At 45.7% G+C, this 18,103-nt stretch overlaps 1 protein-coding gene across 4 annotated transcripts in view; it reads left to right on the top strand.

Annotated features, from left to right (window-relative positions):
• The first annotated feature begins 9,925 nt into the window (after positions 1-9,925).
• LOC142043356 (phosphatidylinositol-binding clathrin assembly protein-like) overlaps positions 9,926-18,103 on the top strand; it is a 33,998-nt gene continuing 25,820 nt past the window's right edge. Inside the window, exon 1 of one of the 4 annotated variants that reach the window (XM_075054471.1) lies at positions 9,926-10,429. In XM_075054471.1, coding sequence (XP_074910572.1) covers positions 10,300-10,429 — 130 coding nt within the window. In that variant the 5' untranslated portion in view covers positions 9,926-10,299. Of the gene's footprint in view, positions 10,430-10,647; positions 10,724-18,103 lie in introns of those variants that run through there. The other 3 variants (XM_075054472.1, XM_075054475.1, XM_075054474.1) reach the window with 3 other exon arrangements.

The following is an 18,103-nucleotide window of genomic DNA, read 5'->3' as shown; positions in this document are numbered from 1 at the left end:
AAAACATCACCAGTTACGGCCAGCACAGCCAAAAATCAGCCCCAGGCGTACGGCTGCAGCACCTGCATGGCATCCTTGTCTAAATGCCCCGAATAGCCTCTCATGGAGAGACCCCCTGAAATAAATGCCAAGGTGATGGAAACAGAACGGATTAATCCGTTGGTCAGCTGTCAACCCAATCCCTCCGAAATGTTTGGAGCAGGGCTAGCCATGTCACCGTTTTGTCAGACAACTACGGTTCATTAGGTCTCTGCTAATATCGGCAGTGACGGTCCGTATCAAAACCGCTCACATGTACGTACACATGCGCACACACATACAGGGTTCTGGCAAATAAACAAGGCTTGTCCTGGGACAGCCCCAAAGCCAAAACAGAGCTCTGCCCTGCCCCCCGCCTCTTAAACCAAGACTAATCTTCCAAGCCTAAACTTTGGATCCTGAATTTGCATGAGATTCCTCACTCAGCTCCTGCTTTTCTCATAAACCTACTCATAAAGTAGCAGACCAAGCTGGAACAGGTTAAAGTAATTATATTACACCAATTACATCATATTGTAGTATTTATTTTGTTTTCTCTTTAAAAAAAACAACACTGAATTTCTCTTTTTAAAAAAAAATACTGAATTGTAACATCAAGCAGAGAAGCCAAAGAAAGGGGACTTTCATGAACCTTGGTTACATGCTCAGCAGTAAGAATCAGAACAGCTTCTTCGCAAAACAGAAACTCTTTTACAAGGAAGGATTTCAGAAATAATACAGAAATCTTCTCCTATATGTCACTATTGACAGCAACACACCTGCAGGGAATACGATTAGTCTAAGGGCAGGGGCAGCAGCCAGCTGCGGGGCTCCTGCCTTTCTGCCTCCCAGCACTTTTGCAACTGTGGCATAACTCCAGATTATTTGGTGGATTTTTTTTTTTTCCTTCCCCTTCTTTCTTTTCCTCTTTCTTTTCTCCCTTCCCTATACAGCGTCAGCAATTTAAAAGTTCAAACTGCAGCAGCAGTTGGAGAGGCAGAAGTTGGGGATGGCTGAGAGGGAGAGGGCTGCCGGCACCGAGCCCTGCCCCAAACCTCCGCTCCTCGCCGGGAGCTGGCTGGAAGGAAGGGGCAGAGGAAGCATGACTTATCCTCATGTGACGGGAGATGTGAAAAAAAAAAACGACGTGTGGCTTTTGCCGGTCATACACTGCTGAGCACGAATTTCACGTCTGCAGGGCGCTTGGAAAAGGGGCTTGAATGCCTCAGGGGTGATATCTGATTTTGTGCAGCTTGTGGGCTCCCAAACCAGCCCTGAAGCAAACCTGATGGCACCTCAGGGTGTCTCGATCGTCCTGGAGGAAAGGGCTTTATCTGGGATCAATACAAGATGAGTCGAGCAGGGCTTACGGCGTTGACGGGCACCGCTGCGCTGAGCTGAATCTCCCCCGGGAGCTGCGGCTGTTCCCGGCTGCGGGAACACGGTCACCGTTCTGGAAGGGCTGCGAGCTCCTCTCGGCATTGCCTCTCCCGTCTTGCAGTGTCTCCTGGTGCCAAGGTTTTCAATGGAGACACGTTTTAGCTTTCTGAGCATTGGCCTGATTTCTGGAAGCAGAAATCCCCCCTCCTTTATTCCAGAAGCCATACCAGATATTAGACTACATGGAGAAGATGTAGGAAGAAAGTGCAGATAAAGGTCATTATTTTTACTGCAGCCTTTTTTATTTCTTACTTGCTCCTTATGATGCATAATATCAGTCATAAAACTTCTCGGAAAAAATAATGATCCATTTTTTTTGTGTTAAGCTCAATACACGGGCAGGCAGCTGCAGATACAATTTCTTCTAAGAGTAAATTTCCTCCAACCAATTTCTCTCTCGCCATTTTCAGGGCCAGATTTGTCTGCCGCTCTGTACGTTTCAGAAACTTTACTGATGTCAGTGAAACCTAAAGGTTAAGTGGATCTGTTCCAGCTTCACACAAAAATACACAAGCTCCATTAAAAAAAGGATCTTCTATGGTTTACTCCCCTAGCAAACTTTTCTCTTTCCCCCATCTCTTTCATGATTCCCCCCTGTACGTCACTTCTCTCCTTCCACATAGAAGGTGAGCCGTGAACTCCACTCCTCAGCACTCATCTTCCTTTGCATCTTCACTTTTTTCCCTTGTTTTATTATTTTTACGCTACAGTTTTCTCTTAAATTATTCTTTTAAAGAGCTGCTTATTCAGGCCCATCTCTCCCTGAAATTCTCTCTGATCCTGCACTAAAAACCCAACTCAGGCATAACGCCAAGACTGCGTTTCAGCCAGGCAATCTCCGTCGACAGACTCATGATCTGATCTTTCCGTATTTTGCAGTTATGCAAGGTTTGGATGAATTTAGCCGTAGAGAGTCCCAGTTCTGGAGCTATACTTCTTATCCACATTTTACAACTCAGACAGAAGGAAACGACAGTCTTTAAAAGAGACTGGCAGGCTATGGTACTCATAAATCCAAGCTGGACAACAGTGTGGGGGTTTTTTTCTCTCGCGTCTCTGCTGAGGCAAGAATTAGCACTAAAACTCATTCTGGTTTTAGGCTTTTTAGATGATGCTCATGTCTTATTTCTCACCCAGAAACCTTCGCATCCGGTAGCCAATTTCAACCACATCTGACAGCAGTAAAGATCCCCAAGACACTCTGCTTTGGCAAAACTCGTGGAAAACAGGGAGCCAAGCGGAAAGACTCTTGGTGGCCCTGCGGAGAGAAAGGCTGGGGCAGGGCTTCACCCCTTGTCGGGGACCGGGGCAGGAGATCAGCCTCGAGCCCCCGTTGCAGCACCCAGAAACCCGGCTCTGCCGCCGCCACCGCTGCGTTTCCTTCCCTTGCGGGCAGCCGTGGAAGCGAAGCGTTTCTCAGACGCTTCGCTGTCCTAAACTGCGCAAGAAGCAGCTTCGCTTACAGCTCACCCTTCTGTGGAGATGCCTTACCGTCCACCCGGAAAAAAGCCAACGACAACAGTTTAATTCTCCCAGGTTTAAACTGGGATTGAACAAGTCTGATTAAATTTAGAGTTTTATAATTTTTAGATAACAATCCCAGTATTTACAAAAAAATATTTAGTAGTGAATTTTATCTCACCTCTATCTAGCAAAACAACAGCCACCAGTAAGGTAGGTTCTGCAATATTTTGGATTCAGTGCTGTCGAGCAGATGGTATTTATTGACAAACCTGCTGCTAAACTGTTTGCATTCCCGGGGCTGTAGGTGCAGCCAGCCCGAAGCGCAATCACTACTCATTACTGAAATACTCATTTCCCTGGAAAACCATCTGTGTCATTCAGTCATGGCAGAAGCCCAGAAACGTCCCATTCCCTGCACCGCCACCACCTCCCCAGCACTATTTATACGCATCCGTGCCCGGACTAAGATTCCTGTCTCCTTTCTGAAGCCCTCATCACTCACCCTACAGCAAACACAGGGCAGCAAGGTGAATGAGACGTCGATTGTACGTCTCATTTCCAGCTTTTCATCCTCACAAATACGAACTCAAGTCCCTAGGTGCAGGAAAGTGGCTAAGAGCAAGACTTGCTGATGCAGCAACCTAAACTACATTGTATGAGGTGCTGCTGTCAGGTGCAAGGGATGAAGGAGAGGAGACAGGCAAGGAGTGTGACAAAGAGGTACCGACGCGGCGTGAAGACGAGAACTGCCAGCTACCCCGTGTGAGGTGTGCTGCAGTCCGCCAGAAGCACGGAGGCAGCGAGCGGTGGACAGGCTCCGACGGCTCCGGCAAAAACACGTGAACCCTCGGCTCGTTCTGCCATGCTGCAGGGGCGAGGTAAGGGAGAAACCTCAGCCCTAAAAACACTGACGCTTCCTCGTCTCCTTGGGACCAATGACGCATTTGGCAACGGGGAGCTGAGGGAGAGAGGTGGGTAAGGTATCGCTCCAGCACTCCCTCGGAGCTATTTACATACCTCCGAATTACATTTCTATGCAACAATTTGCGTAGCTAATTGTGCATCCTTCATGGTGTCACGGCACAGCCCTCCGTAAATACATCTTTAATTTAGGATGATGAACGCACCTTGCCACTCCGCCCTAGGGGGTAGTAGCGTGTGCTTCTTTGTCCTTACCTGATGGAAAAGGTGTAGAATTTCACCCAGACACACTCTCTTACTAACAAAATAAAGTTCTGCATTGCATCAGAAATGTAGATGTGTCTCTTAAGGTGGATAGGTGACGGCCCAGATTGGCCTGTCACTGATTTCCTCCTCTCTATACTGACAAGAATCCCTTTTCCGTCACTAACGCATTCATAAGACATCAGATGTTTCAATAGTCTTGTATCTGCATAAGTCTTGAAAAATGTGAACAATACCAGAGTGAGAACGGATATGAACATAGACGTTGCCCAGAGAGGTCGGGGAATCTCCTTCCTTGGAGATCTCCAGTGTTGTTCTGAACAGGGACCTGAGCACCCCGATCACCGTTGAGGCTAACCCTGCTTCGAGGTCCAGCTGTACCACATGCCCTCCAGTGGTCCTTCCCAAAATACATTTTCCTATGCTTTTATGACCACGGCAAATGCACCTATGGTACGTTTTATGATTTGGAATGATTCTTTTGAGTATCCCATCCCAGCATAATTTGTTGTCTGGAACAGGAATTACACAGGCACCCTCTTTAATTAATGAGCTAAACTGAAAGAAGGCACATCTATAGAGGACTCCGCTGAGGTGGCCTGAACGCCAATAAAATACTGACTTGTATTTCCTACCCATTGGCTTTCAGGTTTTATAGACTGTGCTCAGTTTGTCGCGTTAGCCCGGGCAGCCGTCGGTGCTGAAAGGCGCGATGCGCAGCCATCCACGCTGCGCGCACGACGGCTTGAACCTGGAGCAAGTCAACGCGCTGACCGAAGAGGGACATCTGAACTCATATTTGGGCCTGGCTAGCACATCGGGTAAAGACAGAGCCATAGCAATGGGAAACACTCAACTCAGGCACTTTTATGGGAAATTTAGGCTTTTTGAAACAGAATAAAATAAGAGAGTCCCTGCTGGGGGTGGAGGTAGCACAGAATAGCTGCTGTGCTTCAGCTCACACCCTCACTTATTGTGAAATAGCTTCCCTGTTTAGACAAGCCCTAAGAGATGTGGAAATTTATAATGCATATTTAATCTTTCCATCTCTCCTTTTCTTACTGTTTTCATGTTTCCTCAGGCTTTGAAGATTCAACATCACTTTTTCCCAGAAACTACAAGTCTTAAGGTGAAAATAAGGCAGCTAGAAATTGCCTGCTGCCAGTCGGACTAAAGAGCTTGTAACTTTTTCCAGCATAGGAAATGTTCAATGCTATTTTAATAGCAGTGAGCATGTTTTAATGCATTTATGCCCTAAGGGTTATAGAAATCCTTCATTCACAACATTACCTACCATGGATCATAGGACCACTACTATTTGTACAGTGCCATTGTGCTTTTTTCCAACAGTATCAAAAGATAGACAGCTCTGCTTGGGAGCCATCCCTGCTCACCTTTATTATTCTGTTTAAACCTGTATTGGGTCTGGCCGGGATGGAATTAACTTTCCCCCTAGCAGCCCTCCTAGCGCTGTGCTGTGTGTCGGTAGCTGGAAAGGTGTTGATAACCCAGCGCGCTCTGGCTGCTGCTGAGCAGTGCTCCACAGCACCAAGGCTGTCTCTCCAACAGTCCCCCCTCACCAGCAGGCTGGGGGTGGGCAAGGTCTCGGGGGGGGACACACAGCCAGGACAGCTGACCCCAACTGACCAAAGGGGTGTTCCAGACCATATGACATCTGCTCGGCAAGAAAAGCTCAGAGAAAGGAGGAGGAAGGGGGGGGCATTCGTTATTAGGACATTTGTCTTCCAGTGCAACCGCTACGTGTACTGAAGCCCTGCTTCCCGGGAAGTGGCTGGACATCGCCTGCTGATGGGAAGTAGAGAATAAATCTTTTGTTTTCTTTTGCTTCCCCGTGCAACCTTCGCTTTTGGTTTATTAAAGTGCCTTTGTCTTGACCCACGAGTTCTTTTCCATCTTATTTTCTCTCCACCACCGTCCAGCTGAGGAGGGGCAGTGACAGAGCAGCTTGGTGCATACCTGGTGTCCAGCCGAGGTCAACCCACTACAAAACTTCCTTTGTGGCACCCAAGGTGGGGCCTGAGACAACAGCAGTTCTGTATTAAGCGTGCTATAGTTACAGCAGTTATTAAGGGGCAAGCATCTATGCGGGTCATGGAGTTTGTTGGCTGCACTGCTTATCTCTTTATTTTGGTCGGGTTGGGAATGAGCTCGACTGGGGGAACCCAACTGCCCAAGGATGCTGGAAGAGATCATGGACTGGCCAGAAGGCAGAGATTTTGGAGCATCGCCTGAGGAGGTGGCTTGTGCCCGAGAGGCACCACCATATAATGAGTTATCAGAAGACGAAAGTCATTATGCTTTGTTTACTGATGGATCCCGCCGTGTTGTAGAAAACTAGCAGAAGTGGAAAGCTGCTGTGTGGAGTCCCAGACGACAAGACATTGAAGCCACTGGAGGAGGAGGTGAGCCAAGTCAGTCTGCAGAAGTGAAAGCCACCCAACTAGCCCTAGAGATCACTGAACGAGAAAGGTGGCCAGTACTCTATACTGACTCCTGGATGGTGGCTAATGCCCTGTGGGGCTGGCTACAGCAGTGGAAGAAGTCCAGCTGGCAGCACAGGGGTAAACCCATCTGGGCTGCTGCATTGTGGCAGGACAGCGCTGCCCGGGTAGGAAACATCACTCCAAAGGTACGTCAGGTAGATGCTCAAATGCCCAAAAGCTGCCCCACTGAAGAACACGGGAACAATGAACAAGTAGACAAGACTGTCAAAATTGAAGCGGCTCAGGTGGACCTGGGCTGGGAGTGTAAGGGTGAGCTATTTGTAGCTCGATGGGCCCATGAAACATGGGGACATCTAGGGAGAGATGCAACGTACAGATGGGCTCGTGATCGAGGGGTGGACCTGACCATGGAGGACATCACACAGGTCACTCATGAATGTGAAACACGTGCTGCGATCGAGCGAGCCACGAGAGTAAAGTCTCCCCAGAACAGAGAGCGGTGGCTGGGTTTTCGCTACAGTGAGGCCTGGCAAATTGACTGTACTGGACCACTGCCATGAACACCCCAAGGCAAGCGCTACATGCTCACCGTGGTGGAAGCGAGTACCGGTTAGCTAGAAACATACCCTCTAAACCATGCCACTGCCTGAAATACCATCTCAGGCCTTGAAAGGCAAATTTTGTGGTGACGTGGTACCCCAGCAAGAATTGAATCAGGCAACGGGACTCATTTCCAAAATAACCTCATAAACTTCTGGGCCAAGAAACACGGCATTGAGGGGGTGTATCACATCCCCTACCACCCACAAGCCTCTGGAAAGATTGAGAGATATAATGGTCTGTTAAATACTATGTTGAGAGCGTTGGGCAATGGGGCATGGAAGCATTGGGATATAAATTTAGTAGAAGCCACTTGGCTGGTTAACACCAGAGGATCTGCTAAGCACGCTGGTCCTGCCCGGACAAAACCCCTACATACTGTGGGAGGAGATAAGGTCCCCAGAGCGCACATGGGGAAGTGGCTGGGGAGGGTGGTGTGGATTGCTGCTCCCTTGGGAGAAGGCAAACCCATTTGTGCGTTTGTTTTTGCTCAGGGACCTGGGTCTACTTGGTGGGTAATGTGGAAGGATGGGGAGACTCGGCGTGTGCCTCAAGGAGAGTTAATCTTGGGGGAAAAATAATCTGTGATGTGAGTCGTATGGTGTAGGAAGTAATGTAGCAGGAACGACCTGAACCGATGAAGAATGAGTTTTGCAAGGAACCAGGGGCGAGTGCAGCGATGACCCAAACCAAGCTGGTGTCAGTGCCCAACAATCGAACGTGCTGATTCCCCTGTCCTGAGCACCCACCTTGAAAGATGGGGCTTGAGTCATAGCCTGCTCCTCTGAACATTTGGAGGAGTGGAGGAAACCCATGGAATGGGAGAATAGTATGTATCTGTTAAAGGACAGGGAATAGTAGTTAATGAGAATGTATAAATCTGTATGTTGGGTATAAAGATGGTTTAAGTATGTAGTGTAAGTGTTGGTAAGAAGACATATCGGTAGTCCTCATTCCCTGTGATCACCTAGTTGCCTGTAAGGAATGCACTGAAGCACTTAATAAATGCCCTGTGTGTTGTACAAATATTATGAAAAGACAGGAAACTTTTATGTATTAGTGAAATACATAGTACTGTGGATGCAAACATTTCCTACTTTATTGCTTTTATACATGTAATGCAATAACAGAAGGTTGGGTGTTTGGCAGTCTAGCACACATATTTATGGAGCATCTCACTTTAGGGATAATGTAAGCAATAAAGCTTTAATCAGCACTCTGAAACATGAGTTGACTGTCAGAAGCTGCTAGATTTTTGTTTATAACACTCATATTCAACTGCCTCCTTATTACTCTCCTTACTTTTTGTGGTTTTACTTCAAAGTTGTAACCTAAAATAACTATTGCTGAATTCACAGGTCTTCTATTTCTATGAGTGTTCACACTTACATTAATGTATTATAAATGCAGAAGTTAAAAAAATACTCGTCCATGAAATGGCATGGGAAAACTGAGTGTTCTGATTGAGTAGTAGTGATGCTGCATTTTTCTCCTCACTGCATTGGGTCTGGCCGGGATGGAATTAACTTTCCCCCTAGCAGCCCTCCTAGCGCTGTGCTGTGTGTCGGTAGCTGGAAAGGTGTTGATAACCCAGCGTGCTCTGGCTGCTGCTGAGCAGTGCTCCACAGCACCAAGGCTGTCTCTCCAACAGTCCCCCCTCACCAGCAGGCTGGGGGTGGGCAAGGTCTCGGGGGGGGACACAGCCAGGACAGCTGACCCCAACTGACCAAAGGGGTGTTCCAGACCATATGACATCTGCTCGGCAAGAAAAGCTCAGAGAAAGGAGGAGGAAGGGGGGGGCATTCGTTATTAGGACATTTGTCTTCCAGTGCAACCGCTACGTGTACTGAAGCCCTGCTTCCCGGGAAGTGGCTGGACATCGCCTGCTGATGAGAAGTAGAGAATAAATCTTTTGTTTTCTTTTGCTGCCGCACGCGGCCTTTGCTTTTGGTTTATTACACTGCCTTTGTCTTGACCCACGAGTTCTCTTCCATCTTATTTTCTCCCTCCTGTCCAGCTGAGGAGACGAGTGACAGAGAGGCTTGGTGGGCACCTGGTGTCCAGGCAAGGTCGACCCCCCTACAAAACCTCTTTTGTCTTTTTAGAAGGCAGTAAGCTGGCACGAAGACAGCCAGGCTAGGACGGCGGGGGAGTCGCAGACCCAGGTACTTCCAGGCTGTTCGTTTAACCCCCTCGCGCGGTCCCGTTAACGTCTGACTGACGGTGCTCCCAACCGTGTTCCTGCTAACGGCCCAGCTGCCACGGGCCCGTGTCCATACCAGAGAAACCACCGTCACACACGGCAAAAAGCTGCGCCCGCCCTCCCGTTCGCTCCTCAGAAAACGCCAAACAAGCCAACACCTTGTTCCTCCCCTCCATTTTGTCGGCCGGACCCATCTCCCGGTTCCCATCCCACCCGGTTCTTTGGCGCCATTTTAAACACGGCGAGGCCCATCTCCTCGAAGCCAGGTCAGCGCCAGGCAGCCGCCGCTGCGGTTTCACAGGTTTTCGGCCCAAACGCTCTCTGACGTCGCCCGTGACGGAGCAGCCCCGCCGGGCACGCGGCGGCGCCGAGCGTGGCTTCCCGCCACGACGCTGCGCGCCCCCGCCGCGGAGGCGGGGCGGGATGGGGGGGGGGGGGGGGGGGGGGGAGGCGGTGCGCGCCGCCGACGGCCGCGCGAGCCTCGGGAACGGAGCGGGGCGGGCGGGCGCGGTCACCTGACGCAGCCGCCGCCGCGGCCGCCGCCATTTTGTGCGGGGGGTGTAAATGTGAAAGGGAAAGCCGGAGCGCTGCCCGCGGAAGGAGGCAGAGCGGAGCGGAGCGGGGCCGGGGCCGGGGGCCGCCAGCCTGTAGCCGGCGGGGCCGGGTGTCGAGGGGTCGCCGGCGCACGGCGGAGCTGCGGCCGAGAGGAGCCGGTGAGGCGGAGCCCGGCGAAGGACTCCCTCGCCGGCGTCTCATCGGAGGGGGCTGCCGGCGTCCCTTTCCCCCGCCGGGGAGGCTGCGCTCGCCTCCCCGGCCGCGGGGGGAGCCGCTGCCCCGGCCTTGCCGCCCGCCCGCCCGCCGCGGCGGGTCCGCGGGGGGGAGGTCAGGGGGTGAGGAGCCGCCGCCGCCAGGGCCGCGCCGACGATGTCGGGGCAGTCGATCACCGACCGCATCACGGCGGCGCAGCACAGCGTCACCGGCTCGGCCGTCGCCAAGGCTGTCTGCAAGGCGACGACCCACGAGGTGATGGGCCCCAAGAAGAAGCACCTGGACTGTGAGTAGGACCTCCGCGGCCGGACCCCCTCCCTCCCTCCCTCCCTTCGTTCGTTCGCCCGCCGGGCAGACGCTTTGAGCCCCCGGGGCGGCCTTTCTCCCGTGTGTCTGTGGTAAACCTGGCTGGTTTGTTCTTCAAAACTTATTTTTCGGGGTGGGGGGAGCTTTCTAGCACCCCGTCGCGCCCGGGAAACAAAAATATTCCAACCTCGTGAACGCTTCCCGAGGAGAGCTTCTTGGCTGGTGTGCTCTGGAGACAGCGGTGCTGCTTGTTAGTCTGGCACCTGGGGAAAAGGTGGGTTAAGTGGTGTGGTTTTACTGTTGTGAGCGAGAAGTTACGTTTTTAAGCGCTCTTCTGTCCTTCTGTGCGTCTGGTGGAGTGCAGTGGAGTGCAGCCACTTAAGTATTTCTAACATTTCCCGAAATATCATAGCTTTCTGTCTTACGGCTCTTGAATATGAGGTAAAAACCCTTGAAGTGAAGTAAAGGGAAAGGCGAGGGTGGACCAAAACATCTCTCCAGAATTGAGAGTATGTTGCCGCTGATATATTTAATACGTTGAAACGCCGTTCTGTATACCAAAAGTTGCAGAAGGCTACCCTTGATAGCCACAAAAGTATCAGTGGTCTTGCTTTGCTTCAGGTTTTAGTAACTGGATAGCAATTGAAGCTACTGTTGGACTGCTCAGAAATTCACTGAATGCTTCAAACCTTGTATGTTGTGCACTATACCTGTTCACCACCTGTTAAAAGTGAAGTAAGCATGTGTGTTTCCTTTAGGGAGAGGGAAGAAGACGTGAAGCTTTATGCTGGTTTGTTCAAAGTCAAGGGAGCAGGCTGGTAGTTCTGCAGGACTCATTCAAGTTGGTGGTACCAAAGGGAGTCTGCTGTTCAAGCTCTTGGAAGAAGCGTATTCTGTTATATGGTTTGAGGATAGTTTGGCTTTCTCATGCTATGGTACTCGTCTGTTAATACAGACCCCTTGCGTGAGAGCTTTTGCTGTGGATCAGGTAGTTAAAAAGAACCAAATGTACGTCTCATTCGTTATTGATCTGAATGAGTGGAATCCAGCTACAGTAGTGAATATTGCAGCTACTGTGTTGCAAGTAAAAGCCTTAAAACTGGGTAACTGTTAACTTCTTTTCTTAAAGATACCTTTTTGACATTACCTTATTTTATCTTGTCTTGTGTTCTGCCTGTGGTAGTACGACTTAATGAGGTAACCCTGAAGTCCAGAAATGGCAATGTAACAGGAAGCTAGAAAAGTGGTGACAGTTTGCTCAATAGTTTGAAAGCTTGTGAAGCTTAGGTGATGTAGTGTATTGTTTGAAAATATCCTTGAAATAACATCACCTACTGTAAGTTACCCTTGCAAAATAAGAAAATGGTAACCTGGAAAAACTCTTTCTCTTGAGAATAACAGAAATAGAGGTTGCCTTTTGACTATCAAATTCCTTTGAATATCTTTTGATACAAGCCTGTTCAGAGGATACAAGCCCGTTTAGAGCTGTCAGTCTCCTGAAGGTTCCCTTCTGTGCCAGATGAGTTCTGTGTTTTGGTGTAATTCACTTTCTCGGGCTTTGGTCTAAGACAAGCAAAAAGCTTGTTGTTGTGACTTGATATCTGAAATCGAGGAACGTGTTGGTGGGGCGGGTAGAAAAAAAGGTGTGAAAGATGGTACCACAAATATCTCTGTAAGGGGTTAAAAAAAAAAAAATCCCTATGAACATTCTCCAATCTTCACTGAGTATACCCAGGCGCTGCTTTTCAAACATCTGCAAGCCTTTGCGTGGTACTTCTTGTTTTTTCACTTGCACACAAAACTTACTTGTATTAAATGCAAGCAGGTAAGATACTAGTTTAAATACTGTAATCTCTGGAAAATTCACACAATGTATTTTCGAAGGTACGGTGCAAGTACTTTCCAATTTAAGTAAAATATGAAGGAAAACATAGCTTGGATTTAACGCAAAACACTGCTAGTTGCACTTTGGTCGCTGTGTGTTTGTGTCATTCAAAATGCTACACCATCTGGTATTACTTGTAATTGCTGCTCAAGAAAAAGCTTCACCAAGAATGTGTCTTTGAGAGCTGCTGTAGTTGTATCGGGGATCATGGAGGAGTATCAGTTTGTGCACTCTATTCAGATTAATTCTTAAAATCCCCTTATTGCCAAGTTTCCTCAGCAAGAAAAACTATAATATTACAATATGGGTATTTACGGGAAGATGTTACATGTGCAGGTTCTTGGGTTTTGTCTGGCTACTAACTGCTGAGTAATGTAGTTGTATTTTTCTTGAAGAGAAAAACAAACAAAAAAACCCCCACAACCCCCCAAAGCCCCCAAACCCTAAGCAATGTCAGTGGGAATACTTGGGGTTTCTTCCTTTTAAAGTAGGTCACGGTGTCCTAAATAAGTCAGCATATCTATTTCTGTAGTAGTTTGTAATATTTTAGGATAACATAAAACGTTATACAGAGGCTGATCTTTTCTCTTAGTGGAGTACCTGAAGGTCTCATCTCTTCTTCCCCAGTGTGGGTTCTCTAACTTCCCCTTAGCCTTCTGAGTTTGGGTTGCAGTGGAGTGGGGTGACGTATCTCTTTTTGGCTAACTATTGAAAAGCCATGATAAAACAAGAATAAATTAAAGCTGTAGCCAAGATGGTAACTGGCAGAGTAGACTTACGTGTAGACTAAAATTTAGAAAAATACAAACCCCTAAATTAATTGTGTCTTAAACTTTCAAATGAACGCAGTAACAGAGGAAAAAAACAACACCTGTTTAACTTGTATACAGCCCACATAAGAAGCACAGGGGAGGGGAAAGCAGTTAATGTTACTCATCAAACTTTAAACTCCTGTACGTATACAAGCTTTGGAAATCTTGTAAGAAGTGATAATTCGGGTACTGTAAAATTGTATTATGTAACAGAATTAGGCTCTTAAGCCTTTTGTTTTAGGAGAAAGTTCAGGTCTCCACAAAATCATCGCAAGCTTTAAGGTTTGCCAATAATGTCACGTTATGACTGTCACAGGTTTGGGTTGTTTTTGTAGCTGCCTGTTCTTACTTTTGGCAGCTGGAGCTCATGACTGTTGGGCGAATGCTGATGCAGTGTGGTTCTTGCAGAGATATGTAAGTTGTGATATGGTATGAAGAAACATTCTTGAACTCTTCCACAGGCAGTAAGGTGGCTGTCTTTTAATTTGATCTGTGAAGCTTTTCAATACAGTAATTGAGGAAATTGGACTGCAATAGAAAAATAGTTAATGGTTTTTGTAATCTATAAATGTGAGTTTTATTTAGAAATTGCTTAAAGCTTTTTAAAAAACCTTGTGGGATGTTGTGTATCCTTGTTTAGTGGGGGCTGGGACAGAATAGTTGAATTGCTTTGTTTCTGATAAAGTAACTCTAAGTGCAGATTTAGCTATTATAGGGATGAAACTTAAAGATTGCTATCCAGTCTGCACTACAAGAGCTCATAGGCATAAAAAATATTTGTATCAGTCAGGTGCTGTCTTTTATTTTGGTCTTCCAGCAAGAATTGTTGCATTCCTTAGGCTAGCTACATGGAGAAAGTTTGCTCAAGTGGCTCTTCTGTTTTCTGATCTATAGTTTAAGGTTCAACTTCCAAAAACAAAATGTAAATTTTTTTTGCAAGGTTGCCAGGGTTAAGGAGAGTGGTCTTAATTCTTACATCTGTCTTAGAGCAGTTTCAGTCCTGTGACAAAATGGAAGAAAGACGGGAATATTAAATCATTATAGTTGTCTTTAACTTATGTATTTACAGTTCTTTTGAGGGAGATATTCTTGAATCAAGAAAATGATGACTTTCTTGTTACTTGAAAGTTGAAAATTATGCCTGTTTTTATTGGTGCCTGGCTGAGAATTTTCCAAAAACCTGTGAGTTTTGTGGGTTTTTTTGTTGTTTTTTTTTAATGCTTGGATTTATGCATGTTGTTCTCCAAAGAGCTGTATGGTTTCATAGATGATGTGCCAGTATTTCAGATGAGCTGTGGAAGAGAAACCCTCAGTACTCTTCTAGGCAGTAAGATTTCCACAGCTCTTGCAGCCTGCTAGAAAATCCCTATGGTATTCTTCTGGTTTAAAGCTTCCCCCCCCCCCCCCCCCCCCCCTCCTGTGTGATGTTAACATGTTTCTAAATTCCTTTCTAGAAATAGCACCACAGTTTCACTTGCAGTTGAAATGATTCCTCTGGGTAATTGGCAAAATGCTTTGACTTGTAAAGTGTTTATATAAGTAGCGCGATAAGAAAATTAGTGTCACTTGCCCTACACATTTCGCTCCAGTTTTTCTGCCAGCATCCATGTTACAGTTGCCCAACTGTCAGTCTCTCAGGTGCATGTGTTCCTTTATACTTTCAGATGTATGGTGTTAATAGTCTCTTCCTCCTTTGCTGCCAGCTTTAAGAGATTGATACAGTTGTGTCTATGTAGATATTCCTGTTGTAGACTTGGAAGAATCGTATTGAAGAAATGACACTTGCTTTTTTGGTTATGTATCTCAATTGCTAGGATTCAAAAGTGATGCTAACTTTATTATTACTAGTTGTAAAATAGTAATTAAAACATTGCCTTGAGTAGCATTATTAAAAAGTCTTTTTAAACTTAGGTTTTTTGCAATACACTAGGAAAGTCCAGTTTTGGTCTATAAAATGCACTGAGATTTTTTTCCCACCGTTCATTCTTAGTTTAGTATTTTAGAGACATTTTGTTTGCCTAAGCATGTGTTCTTCAATATTGGCAACTGTTGGCTTACGTGTTTCATAATGCATTTCATTCAAGGAGATTTTGAAACCAAAGACCACAATTGTGCTAAGTGCCCTCAATAAAAATTTTCTTCGGGGGAGCCAGTATGTATCATCTTCAGCACGAGTTTAAAGTGCATGGCACTTGCAGCTTGCTCAGGTCCTCTAATCTCAACCACAGCTTGAATTAGACTCTGAGTAGCCCTATATATGTGAAATATTTCATTTTGGTTGCCTTTTAAAATGGTCAGGCTCACATCTTAGAGAAGCAAGTAGCGCATGCTGGAAAACCTTACTAGCACTTTCAAAGAATTACTGGAATTGCACTTTTCAGTCCCATGGAACCACACTTGTGGAATAAAACAATAATATATGAGCTTCTCAAATGCATCAGAGGTCTATCAACTTTCACTCTGTTACTGTCACTTGACAGAAGACTCCTTTTAATCTTGTGTACCAAAGCAGAAGGCAGAACCAAAGCAGAACTACCTTCTGAAGGTAGACATCTGGATGGATTTTTGTGGTAGTAAACCTTTATAATGGCATGATAAGCCAAAGTTTGTTTTTATGGATGTGTGGCTTAAGGAGAGGTGATCAGTTACAGCATTTGATATAGTTGCTTACAATAGGATTTCTGTCACGTTGTGCCTGAGCAGCACTGTAAGAACACATTTGATATCAGTGTTAGACATAATTATATGCAAGGGATCTCCCAGGTGTTCAGCATCTACTGGAACATCTGCTGGTAGACCTTAGCTTGAGGGAAGGTGACAAGATTGAAATCTCTGTGGAGAGTGCTGGCAAAATAGGAATGAAACTAGCTTGGCTAATTTGACTTGAGAGCAGAAAGCTTTTTGTTTTTAACCTGGGTCTTCCCTCCCAGTTTGTATGTATTATTTAATAAGCACTGTTAATATTAAAAATCTTAAGCGAAAAATTTTACTTGCTTAGTGGTCGTGTGAAGGAAAAGGACTTTGTGCAGAAATAATATTTTTGGTAAGCTTATCTGTGTGGTCTTTGACCTCAGCAGATCAATGGAATTTCTTTAACTGTTACCTAGTAGTAATGTTATAGATACTGCTCTGTGTAGACTTTGTGGGGGTTTTGTTGATTGGGTTTTTGTGTGGTTGGTTTTTGTAAACTGAGAATACTGCTTGTAACAGTTCTGTAAGATTTCTGTGCTGTTTACAGATGCTTCAGTTACATGAAAAATACTGAGCAAGATCTAACAGCCATGTTCTTTATAGACTGTTTGAATTTAGGAAGACTTATTTGCCTTACTGTGTATTGAGAGAATTACTTAGAAATGTCATAAGAAAGTTCTCATTCAGTAGATGAGGCTGTTGAATTAAAATTCAAGTTTTCTCTATGTATAAATTCTGGAATTGGGAGTTGCTTCGATATATGGGGCAATAATTGTGGACTGTTTGGACTTCTAGAAATTTAAAAGTACTTAATTTGAGACAGCACCTGATGATGATACAGCTGTGAGTGATGAGCAGCATCTATCAAATGACTTGGTTTTTTGAGAATCTTCACATTTGTAAATATTGAAATATTTTAATGCTATTCAACAATAAGGTTTTGATGTGTAGCTTGCTTAAAACTTTTCAGGACTCTTCTTTTTGTGCAGTTATTTCAGTGGTTTTGTGTGTTACTAATAAGGATGAAAGTTTTCATCCCAACTTGCAGGTTTTGTCAAACGTTTCTAAATATGTACATCAAAATGAAATTAGTAACTTACTAGAATTTGCATTTTATAGCTTTCTACCTCGACAAGATACTATCTAAAACTCTTTGTTAAAATTACTCTGGTTAATAAATTATTCTAAACAGTGATCCTTAATCAAAGGACTTTATGTTCTTAATAAACAGATCTTTAATTAAGATACATCTGTAATATATTCTGTGCACTAGAACAGATATAAAGTCTAAGTGCAATATTTCTATGAAGTATTTTGTCCTGAACTATCAATGTGTGATCTCTAAGTTCATGTTTAAATTGCTTATGATATCGTAGTCTGTCCTTTACGTACTGCTAATAAAACAAATAAGTTGGCCGTTTCAGTGGTGCCAACACCTCAGCATTCAGTCGTTGCCCAGCTTCCCAAGCACCCACCCTTCTTCAAGTACTTACACAGACAAACCACATAAACAGCAATGCTGCTCTGCAACCAACAGGCTGCTCACAGACTTGGCTTAAATAAGAGGCCACAAAGGAAGCTTTTCAAACTAGATGTTTGTTTTACTGGCCTTGCCCAGTCCTTAAGGTGTACTTTGATCACACCTGAGCCAAATTTAGCTCAGAGAGAGAATAAATGTCTAATGTACATGTCTTGAGGGGTTTAGAATAGCCCTGGATTCAGTTCTTTCCTATTTTCTCAGCAAGTGCCTTCACTAGCATTTTCAGGCAGGCTTTTTTCCCATGTGTCTGCTGGAGCCTGTTATGGTTTTGTACCAATACTCAGGCAGAGGCTTGAAGCTCTCTGTCTGTGACCTCCCAAGTTAATGTTCCACTACTGAGTTTATAATCTGTCTTGGACACAAAGAGCTTTTTTTATACAAAAGCCTGAGACCTGCCATGATCCACCACAAATACTCAGTAGGTTGGTGATTAGGTTATTTTAGCTAAGCTGAAAGGGAGTAGATGCAAATTCTTGCTCTTACTTCTTATAGAAAAGAGGCTTATTACAGGTTTGTAGCATCTCATTTGCTGTCATGTGTGTCAGTACTGAGGCTTAGGTAGAAGTTGCAGCGTACTTGCTGCCTGTTGATCTTGTGAGGTATAGATGTTTCGGCTTTTCCTTGCTTCTCTGATTTTCATGGATTTGGTTAGGCTGAGTGGCTTCAGGCATTGAGCATCCAGAAGATCTACGCTGGCTTTCGGACAATAATTTGGGCATAGAGTTT

Source organism: Buteo buteo, chromosome 22 (genome assembly GCF_964188355.1).
Source record: "Buteo buteo chromosome 22, bButBut1.hap1.1, whole genome shotgun sequence".
Lineage (NCBI taxonomy): Eukaryota > Metazoa > Chordata > Aves > Accipitriformes > Accipitridae > Buteo > Buteo buteo.
Note: the sequence above shows the minus strand (reverse complement) of the source record. Positions and strands in the feature narration are given on the sequence as shown.